Consider the following 27,484-nt stretch of genomic DNA (forward strand, 5'->3'; position numbering starts at 1 on the left):
AAATTTTTTACCAGTGTGCTTTTAAACTGTTTTCTTCTGATAAATGGCTTGTGCAATTGTTTTTAAAACCACCAATTACTCATTAAATGTCTTATAGATCTAAAAGCTGACTGTGAACCAAAATCATGATTCATTACAAATACTTAAAATATACGCACTGTTAAGTACAAACACAGATAAACTACAAAGTGTTTCTTGTATTGGGCTGTTAAGAGACTATTGCCTTTTTATCCAAGTACAACAAAATGTTGTGTACGGAATGTTTACACATTCACTTGGAAAACGGAATGGGTGGCGAAAGTAAAGACAGCAGCCCTTCAAGTTTGATTTTTTTGTTTGATATCAATTTGTTTTAAATAAATGGCGGAGTGGATGGTGATCTGAGATTAAAATATATACAGTTACCGCAGTTGAGAATAGATTTACAACATAAATATGTTATACTCTATATACAGAAGTATGCTAAATATTCAGAAAATATAAAGAAATAGTGGTGCAACACTAGTGGTGATGAATATGCTTTTGTCTCTATGTATTGTTTTGTATTTTATTTTTAATTTAAACTATTTAAATAAAGTTGGATTGGTTTGGGGGTGGCGCAACAGGTAGTGTCGCAGTCACACATCTCCAGGGACCTGGAGGTTGTGGGTTCGATTCCCGCTCCGGGTGACTGTCTGTGAGGAGTTGGTATGTTCTCCCTGTGTCTGCGTGGGTTTCCTCCGGGTGACTGTCTGTGAGGAGTTTGGTGTGTTCTCTCTGTGTCTGCATGGGTTTCCTCCGGGTGACTGTCTGTGAGGAGTGTGGTGTGTTCTCCCTGTGTCTGCGTGGGTTTCCTCCGGGTGACTGTCTGTGAGGAGTGTGGTGTGTTCTCCCTGTGTCCGCGTGGGTTTTCTCCGGGTGACTGTCTGTGAGGAGTGTGGTGTGTTCTCCCTGTGTCCGCGTGGGTTTTCTCCGGGTGATTGTCTGTGAGGAGTGTGGTGTGTTCTCCCTGTGTCCGGGTGACTGAGTGTGGTGTGTTCTCCCTGTGTCTGTATTTTGTGATAACACACTCCCTCTAGTGTTGTGTTGCTGAAATAAATAAATAAATATGAACTCAAAATATTATCAAGTTCGTCAGTAAAAACATTAGCAATATTTTTTTTGTCACTTAAAGTCTCTTAGGTCTTCAGATGAATGCAGTCAGGGCTGCACACAGTGTTAACACAAGCTTTATATATGGACTGAATGCAGAGCAAAATGTTTTAATAAGTCTGAAATAGGGCTGGTGTCAGGACGAATATGGCCTTAAGAGGCAGCGGGATGAATAAATACACAAGCGATAAAAGAAAGATGTAAGGTACATGAGCATGAATAGTTCATCCATTCATTGTCTAACCGTTTATCCAGTCCAGGGTTGCATGAACAGTTGTACTACTGAAATGGAGGGACAGATGGATGATTGAAGGGAGAGAAGGAAACGTACCGAGACCTGTTTTGAGGTGACTTCCCATAGGCACTGGCAAGTGACTCTCTCAGGATCTCACTGGCAAACTGCTCTGTGGCCTGGAGCAAGAGAGATACACATGGTGCAGGGGACAATGAAACAGAGGGAAGACTTTCATACAATACTTTTTTTGTTTTGTTTTTTTTTAAGTAATAACTGTTTTATATTCTGCAATATTTCCAGAATACTGACCTTGAGAATCATGGCCTCCACAACTGCAGCAAAGACATTCTTCTCAACTTCCACTGGCTGCAAACTCAAACCAATCTAAAAGACAAAAGGTCATAAAAAATTCAGAAATACAGTGACTATTAAACCATTATGAAATTGCATAAACTATTACTTCAATCATTTTATAAAGTTAATTGTGATTAACTGCTTTTATAGTCCTCCCCACACATTTGCACCTATACATTTTTCCATTTTCCATTTACAATTAAGACAACTGTTAGCCACATTTACGCAAGAGGGACTTACAATTTAAAATTATGTTACAGAGTTAGGCAAATGCACCATTAGGCATCTGGGCCATTTGTACAACATCGTATTCTTGGCCAAGTTCAAAACCTGTTGTGAGGGCCACTGTGTTAGTCAATGTATTATTCCAAATATTATTGTATTATTTCTAAATACATTGGCCCTACTCATTTATTAAAATTATTTGTTTTCACTCGATCAATAAATAAAATTTGCTCCTCCCAGTGTAACAAACGTTTCTATTGACGTAGATGGTGTAGCTATCTAACCAGCCCAAGTCATTAAGAACCTTGGGTGCCCTCTTGACCCAACGCTTTCTTTCGAGTCACACATTAAGTTAATCAGCAAAACTGCATTTTACCCTGCCCTATGCTTAAAGACAGTGATGCCAAAATGTTGTTTAAGGCCTTCATCTTTTCCCGTATTGACTATTGTAACACTTTTTTATGGTCTACCAGTTACTGATCAGTCGTCTCCAGTAAATCCAGAATTCAGCAGCCAGGGCTCTTACTTTCACCAAGCATAGATCTCATATCACTCTTGTACTTCATCAATTGCATTGGCTTCCTGTAGAGTCTACACAATCTAACTCCTACAGACCTCTCCGATCTTATTTATTCATATTGTCTCTCTCATTGTCTTAAGACCTTCTAACTCTGGACTTCTTACTGTACCTTCTTTTAGACGTTCTACTCTGGGTGGTAGGTCTTTCTGCGTCGCTGCCCCAAAGCTCTGAAACTCTCTTCCTCCAGATCTTCGTATTTGTTCAACCCTGTCTCACTTCAAATCTCTGCTCAAAACATTTCTCTTTTGTGTCTTTAATATTTATTATTTTTTTATGATTTATGGCGTAAAGCGTCCTTGGGTTTGTGAAATGCGCTTTATAAACTGAACTAATTATTATTTACTGTCTATAATTTAGTCATTTATTTTTTCATGTTTAGACCAGTAGACCATGATCAAATCAATGCCTTAGTAGAATAAAGTGAGAAGTCTCAGTTGTTTAATACAATTTTGGGGACAATTACAGTGGCCTAACAAGATCATCATCATCATCATCAATCTTTTCCTCTTGATCCATTTCAGGGTCCACCAGCTCCTGGATGATTTCAGCCACTTCAAATTTCTGGTCCAAGTTGTCTGTAACTGTTTACCTGGCCTGGCATACATCTATAACTATACAGTAATAAGCACTACTGAATGATTAAGTTTTAAATAAGTAATATATAATAAACAATCATAGAAACAAGAACTAACTTTTAGGATTTTATCAAATGAAAATAATTCAATCAAACCCTCCATGTTTTGATCATGTTTCAGATCTGGCCAGGTTTAATATCTGACTCTAGTAAATTAATAATATTGAAGCTGAAAATGACCAGATAAATAAAATAAGCACTTATCCAACCTAATTTTAAAGTGTCAGCTTGTATCTATTTTTTTTTTATGTATGCTGCAGGGGGTTTGAAACTCGCAGTCTGAAATAACTCTGATAATTCTCTTAAGAAGTTAGTTAGAGTTGACAAAACTATGAGAGAATTATGGATTGCCTTTTACCTGCTCTGAAGCGTCTCTGATGAACTGAGAGCTGTGGCAGGTTCCTATAAAGAATTTGGGCTCTTCCTCCACCTCCTCCTCCTGCTCCTCTTTGACCTTTATCTTGGCGCTGCTGATTTCTTTGACAGTGACAATATCAAGAGGTTCCTCATTTTCTTCTTCTGGCTCAGTTTTCAGAATCCTCTGCAGTTGCTCCAGACGCTGGCACAGTTCATCACAATCCGTCAAAGTGGAGGGACACTCTAAAAAAATAATAATAATAATCACGCACCATTTTAACACTGCACTCAATACTAACACTTTGTGGTTAAAAAACAATGTTGATATTGTTGCTGTCCATTTAAAACCATTTATCTCCAGTTTATCATTTGAACATTGGCAAACACTGTCCTTTAACATTTCATTACGCATGTACCATTTTTTCTTATATTATTTAAAAGTCTTTCACTTTTTATTGTATTGTCATTGGGTGTCGTAAAATGTGTTATTTAAAAAAAAAAAAAAATGTTCACAACACACAGATTTAACAAAACATAACATACACAGAATCTACTGTAACTGGCTGTACATTCTGGGTGTACATCCCTCCTGTAAAAACAGAATTGTCCCCCCAATAAACACTGTAAATATAGCTATACATTTTTAAATAAGTAATATGCAACTACAACCCTTTGCTAATTACAGACACAAGAGATGTGTTTTTAGGTTGTAAAAGATCACATTCTCTCCTTAATATGCCTCACTGAGGTCTGCTCCACTACAGTCATGAGAGTTCACTGTATCATAAACGATATCGGTTAGGGTTATTTCTTTTCTCACAAATGTTGGTTGCATTTTTAGGGCCTGCTCACTGACCCCGTCTCTCTAATATACCTATTTAATAAAAGAGAAACTGCCAGTTTGACCTGCTGAAAATGCTTTCTGAGTGAGTGAGTGAGTGAGTAAGTAATCAACATGGCCCTCGGTGTCAATTGTCACAGAAGTCAAATCACCAACATGGGGTGCTTCTAGGTACTAGTAGGTCAAAGAGTCACAGTGCTACTAGTGCTTAACACACATGGTTGTGCATACGTGCGCACACACACACACACACAGGGATCTCCACAGGAGAGCCTCTTTACCACTGTCAGCGACCCTCTATTAGCTTCAGGCATTCTGCATGGGGAGAGTACTAATATACCAATACCAAGCTAATATGGCTTTCAGCGAGCATATATGACCGTTGATATGCTCAACAACAGGGTGTGGCTCTTCAGGACGGCAGACAGTCATTTCCAGAGATCTTCACAAGTAATTTTCAGAAAGTCCAAGTCAAGTCTCAAGTCTCTTGTGGTTGAAAAGCATATATGACATCTGGTCCGGCCCCTAACACTGCACTGCTATTGCTTATGAAAATCATATACTGTCATTATTAGCACACAATACAGTATCAACACTGATCAGTGGAATGATCATTTTCAGAGTGTGTATATATATTAAATAATTATAATTTTTAACCTTTAATTTAAAAACATATTCTTATTTACAATAACAGCCTGGATTTCACTGCATGTGGAGAATGTGTAGAAACCCACAAAAAAATCTTAAATTTTACAACTGTAGTTTTGCAATATTGGAGTTGTTTTTTCCTGCTCTACAGGACCCATGGGGATGTTTGCTTTTAGAATCAGTTATGATTAATGATTACCTAGCTGTGTAGCCCAGGCATCTCATGCATAACCTTTTTTAGTGTTTGAAGAAAAAAACTACTGTAAGTAGTGGTCTGTAGGGGACCACTTTTCATCTAGTGGAAACAAATAGAAAGCAGGGTTTGCCTTGTGTGCATTCTTCAAATCACCAAATATAACACAATTATTAATAAAGCAGTTTTAAAGAGGTGGTCAGGGGTGAAATCTCTGGCTGCGCGCGTGTGCTTCTTTGTGCACAGCAGTGAGGAACCTAAACGCAGGTCACCAAACTATCACAAAAAATACAGAATAAGAAGATAATAATAATAAATAACATTAAACAAAGATTGTTCCAAACTTCAGTCCAAGTCGAGTACCAGTCATTTGAGCTACTTAAGTGAAACTTATGTCCGAGACTCAGTCTCTCTCTCAGAGATCATTGATTGAGACATTCAGCTTTCTCCAAACAGTAAACGCATGTCTTATGAACGAATGGACCCAAGGTGGGAGCGGGTTGTGGTGGTTGGTGGTGTATTACGTAAAGATCACGTAGAACTGTTGCCACTAAGCATGCATTATTGGAGCCAGTGTGGCACATTCACAGTCACCACTCAGGCAGTTTCTGCAGTTGAATAAAGATAAAACAGAGATTATTCTATTTAGGGAAAAAAATGAGTCACAGATTGGCTGCGTATCTGGACTCAAGAGCCCTCAAATATAAAGAATTATTTTGGTAAATTTGTCAAAATTGGTAAAATGATTAATGTGTGTTAAAAGGCATGCATTAATTTAATAGACAGCACAGTAATAAAAATAAACATTTACCAGGGTGTTTAGTGATGGACTACTGAAAGTTCCACATTATGAAGCCCTACATTTATAATTCTTAGCCCAAATATAACATTTATATTATATTAAACTTTATCAATGATCAAGGTTAAGGTTTACTCCACGTACAAATGTAACTCTCAAAAGAGGTACACATGCAGAAATAAAATATTGGGAATTTTTTTTGTTCACTATGGATGAGAGGACTTGCTAAACTCTTATAGACGTTTGTCTTTAATATTAAAACATGGTTATAATTAGAATAAACCACATATGAAATGATAAATCAGCATATTCAAAAAGCAACTGTTCATTTTCACCAACTCTATTGGTTGTTTCTGTCATGCAAAAATCACTTTTAGTCATAAAATTATTACTGTATTAAAATCATAAAAGAAAATCACCTTTTATCACAGACTTCTTTAAATAAATATTTTTGACATGACACACACACAGCCACTGACCTGGCTCACTGTCTATTTGTGTGAGAATGTCCTCTATGGAGTCCTCCTCTGTGCACTGAGGTTCTGGGTCCGGGGGTGTGTAACCACGCACACGGCACCACTGCACCACTTCTCTGGTTTTCGGAGGGGTGAGGGCCTGTAACCGGGGGTTCCTGTCCACAATATCCTGAACTAGATGCTTCACAGCTACTGCCCGCTGGAGCTACACACATGCATTCGTGCAAATTAAATGAGAGAGAGAGAGAGAGAGAGAGAGAGAAATATATTTTACATTACACAGTGTACTGGGGTGTGCTCTATATTTTGTTTAATGCAATCCTGGGCAATTCAAATGATAATTCAATTAAAAAACACCTGCTTGTTTCACCTATGGACCAAAGAAACACAGCAGTCTTTCATTTACAACTTTCACTGACACAAACAATTATTTAATCATTTTCATTCATTTTTTACAAATGCATTCCTTTCTTAAATTAAAGCTCCAAAACCCTTAACATAATTTTTATAACAATATTAAAAAAAAAAAAAAAAACCCACAATGAAAAGCTTGTTAATCGGCATCATAATGAATTTCTCTATCATTGATGCATAATCATATTGCAACTGTCAGCTTTATTAAATTCTTTACAAACACTGTACCTCAGCAGCCCTCCGTTTTCCAATGTTCCAGGAGTAATACTGCTCCACAGAAGTAGCACAGAACGGATGAGAATCTTCAGCTGGGTAACACACACAAAGTAAAAATATTAAAATAATATTACACAAATATATTACTTATATCTTCTGGCCTTACAGAAATGTGTATGAGGGAGGGAGAGAGAGAGGTGACTCACTTTTCTCTGGGACTATCAAAGGTAATTTCTTCACTGTGAAAGTCAGAAGCTGCTGCATGGTTTCAATGTGCTCAGTACTGAGACACAGAGAGGAAGAGACAGACTTATTTCAGAGAGAATTTTAGAAACTAATGAGACTTAACAAAATACAATGAAATCAGTGAATCATCAAGAACAAAGCAGATAAATCTGAAATTCTTAAATATAAAAACACCTGAGCATCAAATACATAATCAATACAAGGCCTTCATGAATATATATATATATAATATTAATAATAATAATAACAATAATAATACTACAGTCATCTGTGCAAACACTATATTTACTTATCCATCCATTTATTTCTTAGAACCACTGTAAATATAGTACACCACAATACTGACAACATTTACATAGTGGTGAATAAATGAATGAATAAAGTGCTTCACCAAGGAAAAGAAAGCAAAACCCATAATGGTGTTTACATGACTTTATTGTTTGTGACCTTAAACTGCTCTTTCATTTCAGAAATTAATTTCAGAGAGTACTGATCATGCACAGGTGATTATACCAATGCTCTGGACGGGGATTTTCTATAAGTTTATAAGGCATGATGCTCAGTGCGGCCTGGATAGTAGCATGAGTGTATTCTTACTTAATGATGTCCAGCGTTGTATTCCCTGTGCCTTGTTCCACTTTAACAGTAGCAGGGATTGCCGTAGGTAAGGGGGTAGCTGCTGTGGATACTTGGGTAGATGTAGGGGTCAATGCATTTGAGCAGGAAGGGCTGACAACTCCAGGCTCAGTCTTAACTACATACAGAAATGACCGAAAACACTTGTAAAATATTCATGTCCCGACAGAAAAATCCTTCTCAGAATTTTGCTTCTACTGTCCTGACACTTGAGTTTCCATGAGATAATTAATTCTGTTAGACAGTGGAATAAAATCTGAGAGAGAATATTTACTTTTCCATTTACCACTTCTGTAGTGGTAGTGAAAACATAACACAATACAACATATATAAGACATACATATTCATTCTCCTGTTCATTGACAAAGAACTGTGTGCATGCGTCTCACCTTGAGCTAGAGGTGTTAAAGTAGAAGCAGCAGCACTACTTTGAGCACTGGATGCTTTAGAGCCAGAGTGCATAACTGTAAAACACACAAATGGATACATTTATTTCCAAGATCACACTTAGAGCTCAGGCTTTCATAGAGAATCTGAAAATTGCAAAAATCAAATAAAACCACATTGTATTTACTGTCCTTTGCATTTTAAGGCTTTTGCGAGATGAATTTAAGACATGAATATTTAGTTGTCAAATGTAAATGGCACCTGAATGCACTGCCCAGGGGAAGTATTGCTGACACAGCTCATCCTTTAAAAGTGATTGCACATTTTACACTCATCCTTCTGTAGTATTAATATTATTGTAAATATGAATAACTCTAATACTCACAGAACACATCAATCAATCAAGCATACAGACATGGGGAAATGACATCAGCCACCTGCCTCAGGTTTGACAAATGTTTTTTTTTTCCAATTTAAGACTAAACAAATGCATTACTAAAAGTGATCATATTTACACATTTCCTAATTGGCCATCATCAACTTCCATCTTTTGGTCCCACAGTTTCGGTAAAATGAAGTACACAAACTCTCGAGAGAACACACTTCTGCACAACAGTGTACAACGAGATGAGAGAGATAGACACGGATACACACACAGACACAGCAGAATGATATAAGGAGAGATGAATATAAATGTATGAGACAAATGAGAAAATATTGGAGTAATATAAGGACATGTGAAAAGGGATGACTCAAGACTAGTTGGACCATAGTGGAGAAAATGATCATTAAGAGATACGGGTGATTGAGAGGGGGTGAGATTTATATTCACAGAAAGTGCGGCTACCTTTTCCCACAGGCATGAGAATGGTTTGTAGCCCTGAAGAGGATCCACTTATGCTGAGCTGCTTGAGCTGGTTGGCTGGAATGGTCAGCACGGTCTGCTGGGAACTGGACTGGCCTGAGTGCAGCTTTAACATGCCTAAGATGGGAAAAATGCAAGTAAATACAAGGGTTGGACAATGAAAGTGAAACACCTGTCATTGTAGTGCGGGAGGTTTCATGGCTAAATTGGAGCAGCCTGGTGGACAATCTTCATTAACTCCACACTGCACCAGTAAGACCATGTGCATCCAATGGTTCAAACATTGTGTCCTGAAGGCGGTGCCGTGTATCAGGACGACAATGCTCCAATACACACAGCGAGACTGGTGAAAGATTGGTTTGATGAACATGAAAGTGAAGTTGAACATCTCCCATGGCCTGCACAGTCACCAGATCTAAATATTATTGAGCCACTTTGGGGTGTTTTGGAGGAGCGAGTCAGGAAACGTTTTCCTCCACCAGCATCACGTAGAGACCTGGCCACTATCCTGCAAGAAGAATGGCTTCAAATCCCTCTGACCACTGTGCAGGACTTGTGTATGTCATTCCCAAGACGAACTGACGCTGTATCGGCCGCAAAAGGAGGTCCTACACCACACTAATAAATTACTGTGGTCTAAAACCAGGTGTTTCACTTTCATTGTTCACCCCCTGTATATTAGGGGTGTAAGAAAATATTGATACACTAGAGTATGGCATGAACTCCAGAGACTGACCCGGAGTTGTACTTTAACACATGCAGCGCACTGCAGGAGATTATTTGCCTCAGACGTGCTCTCACAGCAGGAGATAAAACGTGTGCTTTAAACATGGAGCAGCGTGTGAAGGGGAATCATTTCCCGATTCATTCTCACATGTGCGGTTTCGGACTTGACCGGTCCAGGTAATGTCCACGATGAACGCTGCTAGGGTTTGTTTGTGTTCACACATACAGCTTCTCCAGATAAACGGTGGAATTCCTCTGGGTTATTGTTCATGTGTGAAAGCTAGACTCGTTTCCGTAATGTGATGTCTGGTTCTGATATGCCTGATTATTTGATCGTAAATTTCTCAGCAGTTGATTAAAATAGCCATCAATAGCCACAAAATACTCCAGACAATACAGTTCTACTGTGCCTCTAACACACACCTGGCACTATACATCGCGCGATTCCCAGAAATTGTGCATCTTCTCTTGAACACCTGATTGTGTTGGATGTATGCTAAATGTCCTTAAGTGTTCTATTTTGCGAAATTGTTGTTCCAGCAACAAGTACACTTTAAAATACATGAAGAGTGGATTATTTAGTTACTTTTGGACATAAAGTATTTACACATTTGAGCCTATATGATGACTAGAAATAGCTTGTTACCAGATATTGCAGCAGCTGTTTTTCCGCTGACTGTTGCTCCTCCCACTAATGATGCTGTGGTCACCAGTGAAGCACTGGCGCTTTTGGGAACACTCAATACTGCTGTCCCTGCACCTTTGGACAGGCTGATGAGTGGCACGTTGACATTCTTGCCGACCGTTACCATGCTGCCCGGGCCTTTTACTGTATTTGCTGCTGAGCTGGTAGTCTTTGTGGTCGCTGTTGCCTGATTGGCTGTCACCAGCACAGGGTGCTGCATCACTGCCTTCATCCCTGAGACTGTAGCAGGCACTCCAGCTCCCTCTACAGGCTTGAGGGTAAGAGATAAGTAACACATTTTTATTACACTATTTATATTTCGAAACATGTCAGTAAAATTACTTCATTCTCCCTGTATCAAAAACGCAGATTATCACCAAATACATGTTGCTTGTATTATGTAAATAAGAATTCTCCATTTTAGGATTTTAGGTTCTTAGCAGTCCTCATAGTGACAAACAGCTAACTCAACTATACTGTACTGTGCAAAAATTTTAGGCACCTGAGAAAAAAGCAACTTATCTGAGCAGTACAGGTTTATATGTTCATAAAAAAACACATTATTATATTATGTATATATTATATTACTGTAAGTAGTGAGGTTCTGTAAATGTGTTGGTTTACCCTATTCAGTTCTGTCATTACGGCAATTCCAGGATTTCAGGTTATCATTAAATACCTAGTTTTACCACAGTTAATTATTCATTATGTTAAAAAAAAAGTGTGCTGTTTATTTAACAAATCCATAAGATCAAGAACAAACTGCTGTTCACACTAGCTCACATCATGTTTTAGAAAATAAAATCTTATTTGTTTTTGCTTTTATATTTATATATATATATATATATACACACAGTGATCCCTTGTTTTTGGCGTATGATGCGTTCAAAGACCCACCCGTGAAAAACGAATTTCCGCGAAGTAGAGGAAAGATATTTATGTATTTAACGAGTATTTGGACTTTTAAACCCCTCCCTGTTGCTGTTAACAACCCACCCTTTGCATTAAACAGTCTTCTATAATGTTTTTCAGCTGGAACTACATGTGATATCCCACCAGTTTCTTTAATAGAGTCATTCCTAAGCTGTGATTTAGCGTCAGTAAATTTCACTCGGATGTGGACATGAACAGTACAGGTACTGTACGCAAGAAATACTTGTAAATGATATATTGTGTCACCTACAGGCCCAGTGTAATACATGTAAATAATAATGAAATATTTTGGCTATTCATCTTTCACGGTTTTACTAGATTTTCCCTCAATATCCACGATAAAGCGGCCATAAGCCCCCGTGAAGAAACCCGCGAAGTAGCGAATCCGTGAAAGATGAACCGCGAAGTAGCGAGGGATTACTGTGTATTTATTTACTGTTCTTGGAAAAGTATATAATGTGAAAGTCTCACCTGTTGGGTGGGGACAGTAGCAGGAGCAGGGGTAGAGCTGGTAGCTGTGATAAGCCCTCCAGTCATTCTCAGAGTGGTAGTGCCTGCTTTGGATAGCTGTGCCGTTCCCGTTACTGTTTTCAGTGAACCATCTGACAGTTTTATTTGGGAACTCTGAGACCCACCCACCACCTATGAAAACATTATATAACATCGATAGTACAGTTAACACCAACACTGTTTATATATTATAAAAAAAACTAAAAAAAAAACTGCCATATGTGCCATAAATCCTTCTCTCTCATCTTAAATTAATGTAATGCTATAAAAACCCAAGTGCAAATAAATGCCACAGAGGCCAATTCTGGTCAGTGTCCAAGAGGCTGGGATCTTTTGTTTAAATGTATTTATGTATGTAATAACGTATAAGCAGTGTAATATTGTATTTCTGCCTATAATGGTTAATTTATGACACATACCTGAGCCAATATGGCTGCCTTCTGCCCTGCTGTGACCCGAATGGCCTGTTGGGTGATGGAGGAGGTGTTTGATACGGAATGACCAGACGAACCACTCCCAACCTGTTTCCCGGAGGCCCCTGGCTGGCCAACAAGAAATGTGCCCTGGGAATTTCATTGGACAGCGATCAACAGATGAACAGATATACAGTAAATGGCATGAGTGTTTGGGAAAAATGACGGGTGATTACTGGTCTGCACCTTTTTGCAAACAGCTAAATAACTGAAATAAATGAGAGTCAGAAGGCAAGAAAAGAGGGAGAGTACATTTGTGTTATAAACCCATGCTTTGAAAACCATAACAGCAGCAGTGGTAAAACTGCACACAGTTTACTCGTTGTGTATTGTAGTGTTGTTTTTGTTTGGACTGAATACGGCTCCACGCTCCAGTTCTCACAGATCAGTTTTCCTTGATGCACATTCAGCTTTCGCTGAAGATTTTCCTCAGTCACAGATCCGAGGAGAGTTTGAACCTCTTCAAAACCCCTCAGGGGAAGGTTACGAGCTGCTGCTGTGAGTTGGATAAAAGCAGATGTGATTTTACAAGCGGTGAGTTTGTGCTGGAGCTCTGCGCTTCGTGGTCTCTGTCCAATCAGAATTCTGCAGGGTTTACACCTCACATTGTGTACCTACTCGGCTCGGTTGGAACAGTAAGAGAGTAGGGACTAAAAAAAGAAGTTCCAAGTTCCAAGACCTGGACCAGATTTGGCCAGTGGAAAAACAGAAGAGCAGAGTCGAGTTGTGTAGGTTCCTTGCAGTGGAAAAGCGCCAGTATTTACAGCTGTGTGTAAGATGAACAGGATTTTTGAAATATAAACAATTTAAGGTGAGTTTGGAAATCTGGTTAGAATTCATTATTTTCTGAATGAAACGTTTCATGCCATACGTTGTTCTTCAAAGCAGCCTTAACCTACACTTTATTTAAATACTCGAGTAACAACAAAATTTTAAGAAAAAGCCACTAGAACAGTTACCATCTATGCTCAGAAACGCTCGCCCTACCACTGAAAGAGAGGCCTCAAACACACCACACTAACATATGCCTCACACACACACACACACACACAACTAACCCTAGCTAGACTACACATCAAACTACATTCAATCCATTCTAACAGTATGACACTGAACATTTAAAAAAATTATAATTTAAAACTGAAATAATGCTGTAATATAGCATTGAACTAAAAACATTTTTATGTGAGAGAGGGTCCAAACTGAGAGTATGTTTGTGTATGTTTGTACGTTTATGTAGCATGTTACCTGTGGGGTCTGTTTAAGTACATAGGAGGTGCAGGACAGGCTGGCAGGTATGCTGCTAGATCCAGAGCTACTACTGGAAGACTGAGCTGCACCAGAACTCTGAGAATGTTGACCTAAGCGAAGCAAAAGAGAAGAAATAATGAGGAAAAACTAAATAGTGAGATGCAGACCTTTGGAATCAATTTCAAATAACTTTCAACACACAACCTGCAGGAAATACTGGGATTTTATTTTTATTTGGATCATTTCAACACAACAAGCTCGGACCCTTCAACTTGTCTCAAAACAAACCATCTCTCAATGAAGTCTCAGTATGGTTCAGCTGCAGTTCATATTTTGAGGAAAACAGTTCACTTCGTATTTTGAGATATATATATATATAAAAAACCCTGAAGACCTACAATACACACAGCATAGTCTCTGCTTTCAGTACTTTAACTTTATAAACAAACTAACGTTATTTCCTACATTGTATAAAGGCTTTAAAAATATTTAAAATACACACAAATTTGACTGAAATGTAACTGTTTACAGGGAAGGGATTATATGCCATGTCACCCAGCCACATCATTGAATTCAGGTGTTCCAATCACTTTCCTGGCAACAGGTGAATAAAACCAGGCACCTAGGACTGCTTCTATAACATTTGTGAAAGATTGAGTGTTGAATGGAATGGTGTTCTGAGCGGTGTTGACTCTAAAGCATCCTTGGGTTTCTAGAAAGGCGCTGTATAAGTAAAAGAATGGGTCACTCTTGGGAGCTCAGTAAGTTCCAGCATGGTACCATGATGTTACCTGTGCAACACGTCCAGTTGTGATATTTCCTCACTAACAAATATTGTAAAAATATTGAGTAGCTGCATCCAAGCCTTACGTCAACAAGCACAAAGCAAAGCGTTTGATGCAGTGGTGTAAAAAATGTTGGTCTCTAGAGCAGAGCAGTTGCATTCTCTGAAGTGAGGAATCACGCTGAGTCTGGGTTTGGCAGGGGCCAGGAGAATGGGACTTGTCTGTCTGCACCCTGCCCAGTGTAAAGTTTGGTGAAGGGGGGTTATAGTGTGGGGCTGTTTTTCAGGAGTTGGGCTTAGCCCCTTAGTTACAGTGAAACACACAAGCTGGAATCTGAGCTGATGCTCAAACAAGGACAAGCTTTGGCTTCCTCCTGCAAAGGCGTATTTCAAACAGACCATTTTCATTCTTTATCATCATCTTCTAGCTGTTATTTTTTTATTGATTTTCTGCTCCCCACCATGTTAAGATTTAAAGCTCTTAGATTCTTGTTTCTATGTATTTGGGTTGATGATATAAACCTTGTCATTATTTCTAAATATTAATAGTTTGTTTGTCCAGCTTAAAAAAGTGGGTCCGGTGCACCATTCATAGGAACTGTTCACAGATCAATTATCCTTGATGTTCATATAATAACATGAATATCAAATCCCAAGCACTACATTACAAATCTGCAGTAACAATTAACGAGCTACAATTTGGCTTTAATGATGGCAGAAGACAGTGGGATTACACTGCAAATCTGTATAATCCCTGTAGAGCTTGCAATATTCTCTATGTATTAGTATAAAAGTGGAGTTTCAATGTGTACAAGAAAGAGAAGTGTTGTAACCTGCACTATTTGAGGCTCTCAGGATGGCTCCCTGTGGGATGAGAAGTAGTTTGCCTTTGCCCGAGGGGTTCTTGCTGTTTGTCGTCAAGTACAGCTTGGTGCCTGGCGGTAGATTTGCCAGATTTGCCAAGTTATTCACTGGCAGCTGCAGGGTCGCCATCACTGAAAACAAAAACACCAAAATCAAAAAGGATTTAGCCTAAGAAAGAGATAACAGGAATACACTAAGGCCTAAGTTATCTATTTATGAGGTGAGACAGATGCACAGAATCAAACAAGATTATAGGTTTGTGCATAGGTTCACTGGCCATTTTGGCAATGACTAACATTACCACTATATAATTAACCATTTCACAATAAAGCACTTTTTTTTTTTTTAATCAGATTAGTTGAATTAGGGACCAGTACTCAGTACTGAAGCCCATTATCATCACTGGTCCACATGAATTAACGAATGAACGAATGAACGAAAAAGCAGTATAAATGAAGAATGACAGCATAAATGCTGTTTTTAATAGTAATTTACTCAAATTCCAAATGAAATATTCAACAAATATGAGACAATGGGATTTCTGATTTCTATGAGCTATAAACCATACCAACCAAAAATAAAACAAACATTTGGAATATCATTTTCTGTGTAATGAACATAAAATGACACTATGTATTTAAGAGAAATAACAACAGCAAATTAACTATTATAACTAAGTATAAAAAATATTATATTAATTATTACAAGTAGTGTCCATACTCCCAACACGTGGGCATTGAACCCTTCCTTAGCCAAGGCGGCAAATCCACGATGCAACAAAAGCACAACTCCCACTTATTTAGCTTTTGTTCCAAAGCAAAAATAATTAAAATAGTGATAAACAACGGGAAAAGGCGGCGACACAAGCTGCTGATGGAAGTAAACACCAGCCACGTGCTGTGGGCGGGACCAAGCCGTGACGCTAACTACAGCGTCTCAATAATCTTACCTCATGAACCTAACCCTATCCTCACGAGGACAGTCGACCTTTAGAGCGCTGCCAACTTAAACAGCCTAAATATTATGGGAGTTTTTTTTTTTTTTTGAGGTGTCCATTTATTTGAAGTGGGCGTTTATTGAAGATGAATATCTAAAATAAATAGGTTTTTTTTAAATGTGGAATTCTTTAAAAGTGCTGACCAAAATATATTGGCAATCTTTTTACAGTTTTATGGTCTATTTGAAGTGGTTTATTGAAGTTCGTTCACAAACTTTCCCCTTAGTTATGTTTACTACACTAACAGATGGCACAAAAACAAAGACACTGAGACTGGAGAGAGATGATGCGTGTTATTCTCACTCACATACACTACGCTTTAACATTAAAAACACATTACCAGGGAAAAATATTATAGCAAATGATTTTCACTGTACATTTATGCAGTTTTCACACTGCACCTGAAACGAACCTGGGTTCAGTTTGATCCAGACCAAGATTACCTCTTTTGACTGAGCCAAAGTTTGGTTCTTTGGTCTGAACAGTGGTACAAGGCTGTGACAGAACGGACAATACATGACCACTAGAGAAATATTTCTGTTCCCCTCTTATTCCTCATAGCCCTTTCTGTCCCTGTTTTATCTCCCAGTAAGCCACACACACATTATTCTTTTTCAATTTTTACATCCATATTGCTAGCTTGGTAAACAATCTCACCCTTTCAGTTAAAATATACTACTGAGTTGTAAAACAGAGATATTTCATACTTACATAGGACTTACTGCACCTTTCTGTAAAAAAAAAAGGCCCAAACTGAGTTTTAGGTGTCCTTAAATAGTGCCTGAGCAAATTCAGACCTGCCTGTAGGAGCCAGGTTGGATTGGTCCATTTAAGTGGGGGGGGGGGGGGGGGGGGGGGTTTGTATGATAGGAAATATTTTTATTTTATTTTCATTTTAGATTTAACCTTGTTCATGATGTGTGTTTGTCGTTTGATTAGTATCAAGTAGTCACTTTTTGAACAAGGGTTTTGCAGAGTACAATTGCATGTTTTTTTTTATTATCCTTTGATATTAAACTTTCACACATCTCTGTGGTTTGGACCAAACTGAAACCTCCAAAAGTCAAGACCAAGAAGGCATGTGCAAATCACCTGTAGTTTTTGTGTAACAAAAGAAATGCTTTAAACTCTGACCTCCACTTTTGCCACCAATTCCTGATCCTGTTGCCTTGGTAATGTTGTGCACCTGCTGACCAGAAATGCCGCCTGTAACACCAGCTCCACTCCCGCTAACTATCGCCTTTGCAACACCTTGCCCCACAACCTGTTTTTGTCCCATCACCTTGGAAACAACGGGGCTGGACTTGGCAACCAGGATCTGGCCGCTGCTGATGGCTACCTGTTTAACTGCTGACTGAAGAGCAGAACCAGGTATACCCAACACCTATGGAGACAAAACAGAACAGAAAGAAAGACAAAGAATGGACATGATCAAACACAAAAAAGATGATCATTTACATGATACATCTATACCATCTATATCCAAAGGGTTAATAAAACATGCGCTGTAGTTGTACGTTAAAGTTTTAAAGTACTGTAATAAAATAAACCACAAATGAATAAAAAAGTCACTGCCAGTACTATTCAGTTCTCTTAGATCTTGGAATGTTTATAAACTATTTAAAAAACAGCCATGACCAGCAGCAGATCTGTCACTGATCATGTGGCCACACTACATGCTGTGGACAAGATGTGCCATTTAGCAAACATAATGCATCAGTGAAAGACTTCCATTTTAAAGAATAGGCAGTCATTTCACCGCTGAATCGAATGTCCATTCTGGTGAGATTCATATTTAAGTGATCCAAAACAACAAAATGAAATCAATATTACCCACCTATAGAGCAGGAACAAAGCAATATCCTCATCTCAGTTCATGCTTTTCTAAGCTTTTCTTTACAATTTCTCTCCACTGTCTCTGCCTTGAGCAGAGAGAGAGAGATAAAGCCTAGCATACCAGACTGAGACTGTTTGTGTTTTTTACCTACTTAGAGACACTGGGTCTTCGTAAACACATTACACCGGTTTCGAGCATGCAAACAGTGCATAGAGATAGCAAATGGTGAGGAAACATCTTCAGAATTGTATAAAAAGCGTTTTTGGTTAAAACCATGAATGCTGACTTGAAGTTTACCTGAGAGACTTATGGCAGTGTGTTTGGCCGTGGTTGGATTTTGTCATTTAAGTGTACTGCCAGGTTTTATAGTTAAGCTGTCACCTTGCTGGGTGTGTTTCCCCCTCCTGACCCTGCTCCACACTTCTGTGGTGATAGGGCTATCATATGACCTCCTTTCACAGTCACATACTGCTGCTGTTGTGTCGTCCCTGCAGACGTTGTCTGTTGTTGTGCTGATGGCTGAGTGACCATTTCCCCTGGCTCCTGCTTAATGATCACCTGTGAACAAAATGTTGCATCTGATAACTACCAGAGTAAAAAATATTAATACATTAATCTTTAAAAGTTTATAGTTGTGCGTTGGCATCTGTGTCATTGCAGTTACACTGCCAAACCACTAGGATTGAATTTCAACCTTTTGGCGTACACATTGTAGTGTTGTAATGGTATTAGTTTTATGAATCTTTAAAGTGAATTATTTAGGGAGTGTAGGGAAGAGAATTTAATATTTATGGACTTTTTAATTTGAGCAACTTCAGTCATGTTCATTGATTTGAGCAAATTTGAACCACAGTCTTTGTGGTCTGCGTAGACTTGAGTTACGTTTCCGGAGAGGTGCACATCAGGCCGCGCTGCCTACATCATAGGTTCAACACAGAAGCATAAATTGGGTTTAATATTCAGGCGACAGCACCCTTGGGTGTTTGTAATAGTGGATATAACATAATTCGTTGTATTTCATCTTTTGCCATTTCTGCTGTGTTCAGTGTCATACTCGTTAATGACATTCTATTAAAAGACTGGGGAACCAAGAGCGACACTAGAGTCTTTTCACCTACAATGTGTTAAGCATGAAGTTGTTGTTACAAAAATCTTGTTGCAAAAATTATAATAAAACATTAGAGCCATAATACCTCATAGTACTTTTACTTTCAAAACTTAAATACATTTGAAGGTAAATAACCTTTGTAATTTTATTCAATTACAGTATTTGTGTACTTTGTCCACCACTGATATATATACACACACACACACACACACAAACACACACACACACACGTCATACACATAATTTGTTCCTATTATCTAAACGTGGACACAGTTGTTAGACGAATTAAACAATGTACATAACACTTAAACAAAAATAACTTTTCTTTTTATTACTAACCTTAACTCCAGAAGAGAGGAAGCCACTGGCATGGACTTTAGGAGCAGGTGATCGCGAACCCTGGGATACACTGATCTGTTTGGTTGATGGACTCCCTGTTTTTTTTTTTTTTTTTAAAAAAGGGGCAACACGTGACATAAGAAATCAACTGTGAATGAGTAGAAACATGAGGTTTCTGTAGATATTCACGTGCCTGTCTAATTCAAACACTTGATAAAACTCCTGGTGAAGACTATTAGTAAATGTAAAAAAATCCCACTTCTCCAACTGCACAAGATTTTATAGAGAGTCTAACTTTACCAGACGATGTATAAATTATATGACAAAGAGCAAGCCCTCATCTGTAGTTAATTTATGAGGCTCTGAAAGTGTGTATGGTTGTAACTTTTGCAATATTTTTCCATGAGGGAACAAAAGTTGAGGACTAAAAAATAAAATGACTTTGGCATTCCAACATAGACTATATGGAAAAAAGAATTGAGGGATTCAGTCCCAAAGTCACAAAAAGGTTTATAAAACAATGCACCTAGCCATAGTCTGCCTTTACATACATTTGTGAAAGCTCATTGAATTCAAGTGTGGTACTGTAATAGGAGGCCATCTTTGCATCCTATTACACTGAATACTCTGCACTGAATGGAATTCCAGAGCCCTCCTTTCATGAGTGGTTATATATGAAATTATATAAATAAATAAATAAATAAATAAATAAATAAATAAATAAATAAATAAAATAAAATAAAGAACTAAATAAATAAAAAAAACTCCCATTTCCAACAACTGACCTGTAAAGAAATACTCTGCATTTTTTAGCAATAGCTGTTAGCAAAATTTGTGAAACACGGCAGAGAATATCATATTCACACATATCCACAGATATATTCTATTTTTTATTTTTTATAATAAATTGCGCCTCTTACTGGTATCAACATAAAATTGATATGTATTTAGAAAGTGCCTACATGGACATACCAATCAAGCTTCATGGTAATTGGCCAATGGTAAGCCTGTCAAATCTCTGTTGAAATCTGATTGTTGGATTAATGTCACAATTTTGGCCTGTCATCTTTAAATTGCCAAAAAACATTTTGATAATAATTAAACTTCATGTTTCTGCAAACACTTAGACACCAAGACAATTGGGTGAAACATCTGGGACTAATTTACAAATGAATATTTGGGCAATTATGTAAATTGGCAAAAATTGACGTGGGCTGAGCTTAGTTGTTCTATTTACCTTTTTCTGTTTATCAGAACCCAAGGAATATGTGAAAATGTTGTATCTACAACTTATGCAGTAGGAGGTAAGCAAGGAAAAATGTGTTTTCGCCAATGTATCGCTTCACTGACTCCTTGTGCCAAGTAGCAAGTGGAACTAAGACAAAATGACCAATAATTAAAAAAAATGTAACTAAAACAATAAAGTATTAAACATTTAGTGCTCAGACCTCTACTCTGCCACAAATTAACATACCTGTAACTTCATCAGTATGTGTGGTCATGCTGATGATCTGACCTGGCTTGTCAACCATTGCATAAGGGTTGTTGATTACAGATGAACCTGTCTTCATATGCACAGGGGTGGAAGTGGGTGTCCGTGACAGTGGGGAATGGCTGGGGGTGGAGATAGGTGAGCCTGGAAAGCGCACACACAAAATTAATTAAAAAAAAGGTTAGACACAAAACAGAACATGCACAGAATGTATGGAAAATGGAATATGCACAGGGGGCTGTGACCAGCCAAATCCAATAGAGGAAGAGCTGCCAAATTTGAGGAATTTATTCTGCACTGTGAGGCAGAAACAAAATGCAGCATTCAATTACAGTACCATGCTCAAATTCAGTGAGCCCTTTAGAATGACACATTAATTTATTGTCTGTAGCTCTTATCCAATTCAGACTAAACAAATAAGCATGAAAGCACCCTAAAAGCTGCTGAAGGCCTCCAACATGACTCTGAACTGTCGTTACATCTGCTAAATGTGCAAAGTAATTTGATGGCTAAAAGTTCCATGTCTGTTTTCATTAGTGACTGGCAGGAGTAGGCATAGTGCCTTTAAAGCCTGTTGGTTTAAAGTGTTTGTTTAAACTTTTCAACAAAAACTCAAAGATATGAAGAATTAAACATATGTTAGTTTAAATTAAAACAAACAATTAAAAGAAAAAACATGCTAAATATACTCACCTGACACGATTTTGCAGCTCATTGTGATTGGCTGGAAGGACTTCCCAGGTGACTCAGAGGGACTTGGTACCTGACACTGGGGAACAATTTTGCAGCTAGCTGTGATTGGTTGAAACGCTGAGTTGCCGTGGGAGCCCAGGGAAATCCTCTCCAGTCTTTTGGACTGTAACCTTCCTTGTTCTGAACATGACAAAGACAGTGACTCATTCTTCAGATTCAATCCTACAATAGGTAAAAGACAAAGGGAGAGGAAAAAGTAGACAGATGGTTTTAGACAAGGGATTCATTAATTCTAATTATTTCTCCAAGACACAAATTGAGCACTCAAGATTCAATTTCAAACCAAGCCCAGGAAGAATTCTCAAAAATCATATGCCATCCTATACCCATATTCAAGGCAAAAGGTCCAGTTCAAATGTAGTTCTTTCAATCTGGAGCCAAATTTTATGTAAAATGCAAGGAATTCTGACCTGCAGTTTGTCCAGCCAAAGAGATTTCAGGGGCACCAGCTAGATGAGAATAGGAAGATGAGGATGAAGAGGAGGACGAAGGATGAGGGATAAACTCTTCACCCAGTGTGTTTCTGTGAAGCTCAACATCCACCACCTGCATGAACAGGAAGAGGAAGGCTATTAAACAACCATCACCATCATTAAAATTACATTTTTATTGGTTTGTTGTGTGTTTGTGTGTGTGCTCGCAGCTAAATAACACCTCAGGGTAACGTTACGAGCTGCCACTGTGAGTCGGATAAAAACAAAAGGAAAGCTGCTGTAACTTCGGAGATTTTACAAGTGCTGAGTGTGTGCTGGAGCTCTGCATTTTTTGGTGATTGACAGGTCTCTGCAGGGTTTACACGTCATGATTACCTACATGGCTCAATTGGAACAGTAAGCAAGCAGGGATTAATAAAGTACTTGTTCCAGTGACTGGGAACTAGATTTGCCTATTGGAAAAGCGAAAGAGCTGAGACGAGTCTTGTAGGTTCAAAGAAGTGGAAAAGCACCATCACTTCCTCCTCCCTATTTTACCAGATGCTTTTACCAGATGCTTATGGTATATATATCCCCCCAAAAAAGACAGACATTGTCTGGATGAAAGCATGTTACTCTTATGTTCGGGACACAGTCGCAATCTTCAAATCTAGGCTAAAAACTCATTAATTTATCTTTTGGTAGTTAATGCTCCCCATAGATAAATGCGGCAGATCCAGAGGGTCCATGGATACAGGGAATTATAATAAACTGAGACGCTGGTTCTGTCATCCCGCCGCTTCACGCGATCACTCAGGTTTGTGGACGGTGGCAGTGTTATTAGCCACACTCTGAAAATGTTCACATTCTCTGCTTTATATTCACCCAAAGTGAATACGTGATGGCAGCAGTGAGATTGCAATAACTAAGGTAGTCGGCTGAGTCAGATCACAACAAAGCATTTTATAAACACTGGCACTAAAGGGAATATTTAAAGGGGGTTTAATTGACATAAACACACACACACAACTGCCATCTCTCTCTCTCACACATACAAAGAAGCTCTTGCTCTCTCTCTCACAAACAGACACACAAATACAAGAAGAAGGGAGTGTGAGCTTGCCACCTGAGGAAGCAGAGGATTGAGACTGGATCCAGACATCCCTGATTCTTTCCAGCTAATCCTACAGTTCCATTAAAATTGCTCTCCATAAAAAATATATTTCCAATATTTTGTGGCAAGTACATTTCTCATTTAATATCACCTAAACTAACACAACTTTTAACAAAAAAATGTTGAAATGGTAATGTGTTCTATGTTCTACTGTAAATGTGCATCTGCAAGATTTGCAAATCATTGCATTATGTTTAATTTACACTTATTTACTTTTTACTCTGCATCCCAACTTTTTTTTCTTGTTGGAAATGGGGTTGAATAAATACAACACGTGAAATTTGTTGATTTGTACTGTGTAGTCTTGTGTTTACCAATAGTCCCTTACCGTCTCAGCTCCAAGAGTCTGTAGTCCTGTGTATGTCCTGTCCAGCTGTGAAAGACAAGAAGTAAAAGAACGATCAAGTCTGTAATCAAGACTTCAGCTAAAAGAAAACCACACATCGGTGACTACACTCAAAATACACTAAAATAAATAAATAAATAAAAAATACAGCCCTGGCTGTATAAGGCGAAGGCCTGATTTCATTATATACACAATTTTCAACATGTTACCACAACACAGAATTTATGTTTGTTTAACAGAAAGGATCTCCCAAAAGAGGCTGAAATACTTGAAGTTAAATAAGGAATATCAAATAACATGGCATTTTATTCCTTTAATTGGGGCAGACTTCGGGGCTATGAAACTAAAGAGACAGAAAGACTAGGTCACTGAGAGGAGATGAAGAGAGAGAGGAAAATAGGAAGAGCAGTACTGAGAAAAGAGACTCTGACCTTCAAATGATGGATGATGTCAATGCGTTTATTCCGCTGGTCTTTAAAGTGGATCTGAACCCGGACCGGAAACTCACCCCAACCTCGCCGTGTAAGGTGAAATGGGGGCTCACTGTATACAAACATACATATACATACAAACATTATACTATACACTGCTCAAAAAGAGGGAACACTAAAGTGACACATCCTAGATCTCAATTAATTATATACTCCAGTTGATAATCTTTATTTATTACATAGTGGAATACGTTGAGAACAAAATAACATAAAAATGATCAATGTAAATCAAAATTATTTTCCCACCATGGAATGGTGGGGACTGTGTTTGGAATCATACTCAAAATAAAAGTGGAAAATCAAATCACACACTGATCCAACTTCAGGGGAAATTCCTCAATACTGTGGATCAGTAGTGTGTGTGTGTGGCCTCCATGTGCCGCATGTCCTCCCTACAGCGCCTGGCCATGCTCCTGATGAGGCGGAGGATGTTCTCCTGAGGGATCTCCTCCCAGACCTGGGTTAAACCATCAGTCAACTCCTGGACAGTGTGTGGTGCAACGTGGCGTTGGTGGATGGAATGAGACCTGATGTCCCAGGTGTGCTGGATTAGATTCAGCTCTGGGGAATGGAGCCAGTCCACAGCATCAATGCCTTCATCACGCAGGAACTGCTGACACACTTCAGCCACGAGGCATAGAATTGTCATGCATCAGAAGGAACCCAGTTCTCACTGCACCAGCACATCCCGGGACTTAAGTGGCAGTCAGGGTACCTCTGGCTAGCACATGGAGGGCTGTGCGGCCCTCCAAAGAAATGCCTCCCCACATCATTACTGACCCACTGCCAAACCGGCACTGGCTCTGCTCCTCCTGCTCCTCCTTACACAAAGGAGGAGGTAGCGAACCTGCTGCAGCATTGTTGCCCACCTGCAGCCCCCTCCATGTCTCCTGGGGTACTGGCCTGCCTCCTGGTATTTCTTCCATGCTCAGGACACAGCAAACGTTCTTGCCACAGCTTGCATTGAGGTTCCATCCTGGATGAGCTGCACTACCTGAGCAACGTCTGTGAGTTGTAGACACTGTCTCATGCTTCCTCTAGGGGTGAGAGCACTGACAGAATGCAAATGTGACCAAAACATCAGCCAGAAAGGATGAGAACAAAGAAATGGTCACCACCTGCAGAACCACTCCTTGATGGGGGTTGTCTTCCTAAGTGCCTCTCATTTCTATCTGCTGTCTGTTCCATTTACACATCCATCCATCCATCCATTTTCTGTAACTGCTTATCCAATTTAGGGTCGCGGGGGGTCCAGAGCCTACCTGGAATCATTGGGCGCAAGGCAGGAATACACCCTGGAGGGGACGCCAGTCCTTCACAGGGCAACACAGACACACACACATTCACTCACACCTACGGACACTTTCGAGTCGCCAATCCACCTGCAACATGTGTTTTTTTGGACTGTGGGAGGAAACCGGAGCACCCGGAGGAAACCCACGCGGACACGGGGAGAACACACCAACTCCTCACAGACAGTCACCCGGAGCGGGAATCGAACCCACAACCTCCAGGCCCCTGGAGCTGTGTGACTGCGACACTACCTGCTGCACCACCGTGCCGCCCCCCATTTACACATCAGCAGGGGAAACTGATTCAGTCAGTGTTGCTCCCAACTGGACCAGGTGATTTCACAGAAGTGTGACTGACTTGGAGTTACATTGTGTTGTTTAACTGTTCCATTTACTTTTGTGAGTAGTGTATTCAGTGTATTGTGTATATTAAAAGGGAGAATAAAGAAATGAAGGATGCTATACTGGATGTCCAATGAGAATTATGAGAGACGATCTCATCTTATCTGGGATTGCAAAGAATGAGAGATAATCCAGAAACTTTCAGCAGAGATTTCATACAAACCAAGTAAAATACCCACATACACATTTACACAGACACAGTTAAAGATAAAACCTTCCATCAAGTCCAAAGGATTAGAGCCCATTCTCAGAACAAACCCAGACCTTTTGTCAAATTTGAGCACTTGAAATACGAAGAACTGGTAAAAAGCCAATGATGACAATTAAAATGGACACCATTCAGTCTAAACCACCAGATTCCACTGGATAAATGCACATCACAAGATATTATACTCAATAATAAATAAACACAGAACAGCTAGAAAGAGTTTCTATAGCTTTTGACAAACAGCACATCAATGTTCAATTATAGAGGTATGAAAAATTTTGGGCACCCCAAATAATTATCACGGTTTTCCTTTATAAATCATTGGTTGTTCGGATCAGCAATTTCAGTTAAATATATCATATAGCAGACGAACACAGTGATAATTGAGAAGTGAAATGAAGTTTATAGGATTTACAGAAAGTGTGCAATAATTAACAAGCCCTTAAACATGTTCTGCTTTTGTCCAATGTATTACCTACCTGACTTCCACCAGGTCGTTAGGTTTGTAGCTGGGATGAAGGAAAAACCAAACCTTCTTCACAAAGTGGTCAATGCTGGGCTCTTTCCGTGAGCCTCGAACATACACCATCCACTTATGAGTGGACTGGTCATTCTCCTCTCGCTTATCTGGAGCTATGTATCTGAGAGGGAGAGAGAGATAGAGGAAACATCTCAGGACATTAGTAACAGACCTGAATAAACAAGCTCAACTGAGTGTGGAATGTTTGAAGTGAAGGAATATTGGTGTCACATAGTTATTTTTAATTTAGGCTTGGGCAACTTAGTTCCAATAAAGGGAACTCTTTGTGCTACAGCATATAGAAAACCATATAAAGAAAAGGTCAAAATGACATCATGGTTTGTTCTGTGACAGATTCAAACAAGGCCCTCTCTTGTACTGATTTTGCTAGGAAAAGCAGCTGTCCTTTATCATAAAATTAAAACACACCCTGGCACATTATATTCAGTCACAATAATTTCAATTTTCCTGAGTTAAACCATGCAGATTTATGATCATTTAAAGACTGAAATGAACACACACCAAAGCCTTTGAGAAGACTTGCAGGCTGTTAATGACAATACTATATTCACTAGCTGACTTACATCTATACAACTATAAAGAAACAGGTCAGAGATTGCATCTCATACATATGCACACACAGATAGCA

The 27,484-nt window shown here is 38.9% G+C and overlaps 1 protein-coding gene across 4 annotated transcripts in view; it reads right to left on the minus strand.

Moving 5' to 3' along the window:
• LOC136677823 (YEATS domain-containing protein 2-like) overlaps positions 1–27,484 on the minus strand; it is a 37,546-nt gene that overhangs the window by 1,258 nt on the left and 8,804 nt on the right. For 3 of the 4 annotated variants that reach the window (XM_066655480.1, XM_066655479.1, XM_066655481.1), the window contains 23 exons: positions 26,795–26,956; positions 24,354–24,465; positions 23,905–23,949; positions 22,400–22,535; positions 21,930–22,151; positions 21,219–21,380; positions 19,745–19,839; positions 18,679–18,855; positions 17,595–17,844; positions 15,433–15,594; positions 13,813–13,925; positions 12,511–12,654; positions 12,053–12,223; positions 10,610–10,919; positions 9,220–9,354; positions 8,375–8,449; positions 7,947–8,103; positions 7,310–7,386; positions 7,116–7,195; positions 6,477–6,678; positions 3,518–3,759; positions 1,676–1,750; positions 1,463–1,542 (listed from right to left, as the gene is read on the minus strand). In XM_066655480.1, the coding sequence (XP_066511577.1) occupies positions 1,463–1,542; positions 1,676–1,750; positions 3,518–3,759; positions 6,477–6,678; positions 7,116–7,195; positions 7,310–7,386; positions 7,947–8,103; positions 8,375–8,449; positions 9,220–9,354; positions 10,610–10,919; positions 12,053–12,223; positions 12,511–12,654; positions 13,813–13,925; positions 15,433–15,594; positions 17,595–17,844; positions 18,679–18,855; positions 19,745–19,839; positions 21,219–21,380; positions 21,930–22,151; positions 22,400–22,535; positions 23,905–23,949; positions 24,354–24,465; positions 26,795–26,956 (3,384 nt within the window). The remainder of the gene's footprint in view (positions 1–1,462; positions 1,543–1,675; positions 1,751–3,517; positions 3,760–6,476; positions 6,679–7,115; positions 7,196–7,309; positions 7,387–7,946; positions 8,104–8,374; positions 8,450–9,219; positions 9,355–10,609; positions 10,920–12,052; positions 12,224–12,510; positions 12,655–13,812; positions 13,926–15,432; positions 15,595–17,594; positions 17,845–18,678; positions 18,856–19,744; positions 19,840–21,218; positions 21,381–21,929; positions 22,152–22,399; positions 22,536–23,904; positions 23,950–24,353; positions 24,466–26,794; positions 26,957–27,484) is intronic. The other variant, XM_066655482.1, reaches the window with a different exon arrangement.

The sequence above is a fragment of the Hoplias malabaricus genome, chromosome Y (genome assembly GCF_029633855.1).
Source record: "Hoplias malabaricus isolate fHopMal1 chromosome Y, fHopMal1.hap1, whole genome shotgun sequence".
Classification (NCBI taxonomy): domain Eukaryota; kingdom Metazoa; phylum Chordata; class Actinopteri; order Characiformes; family Erythrinidae; genus Hoplias; species Hoplias malabaricus.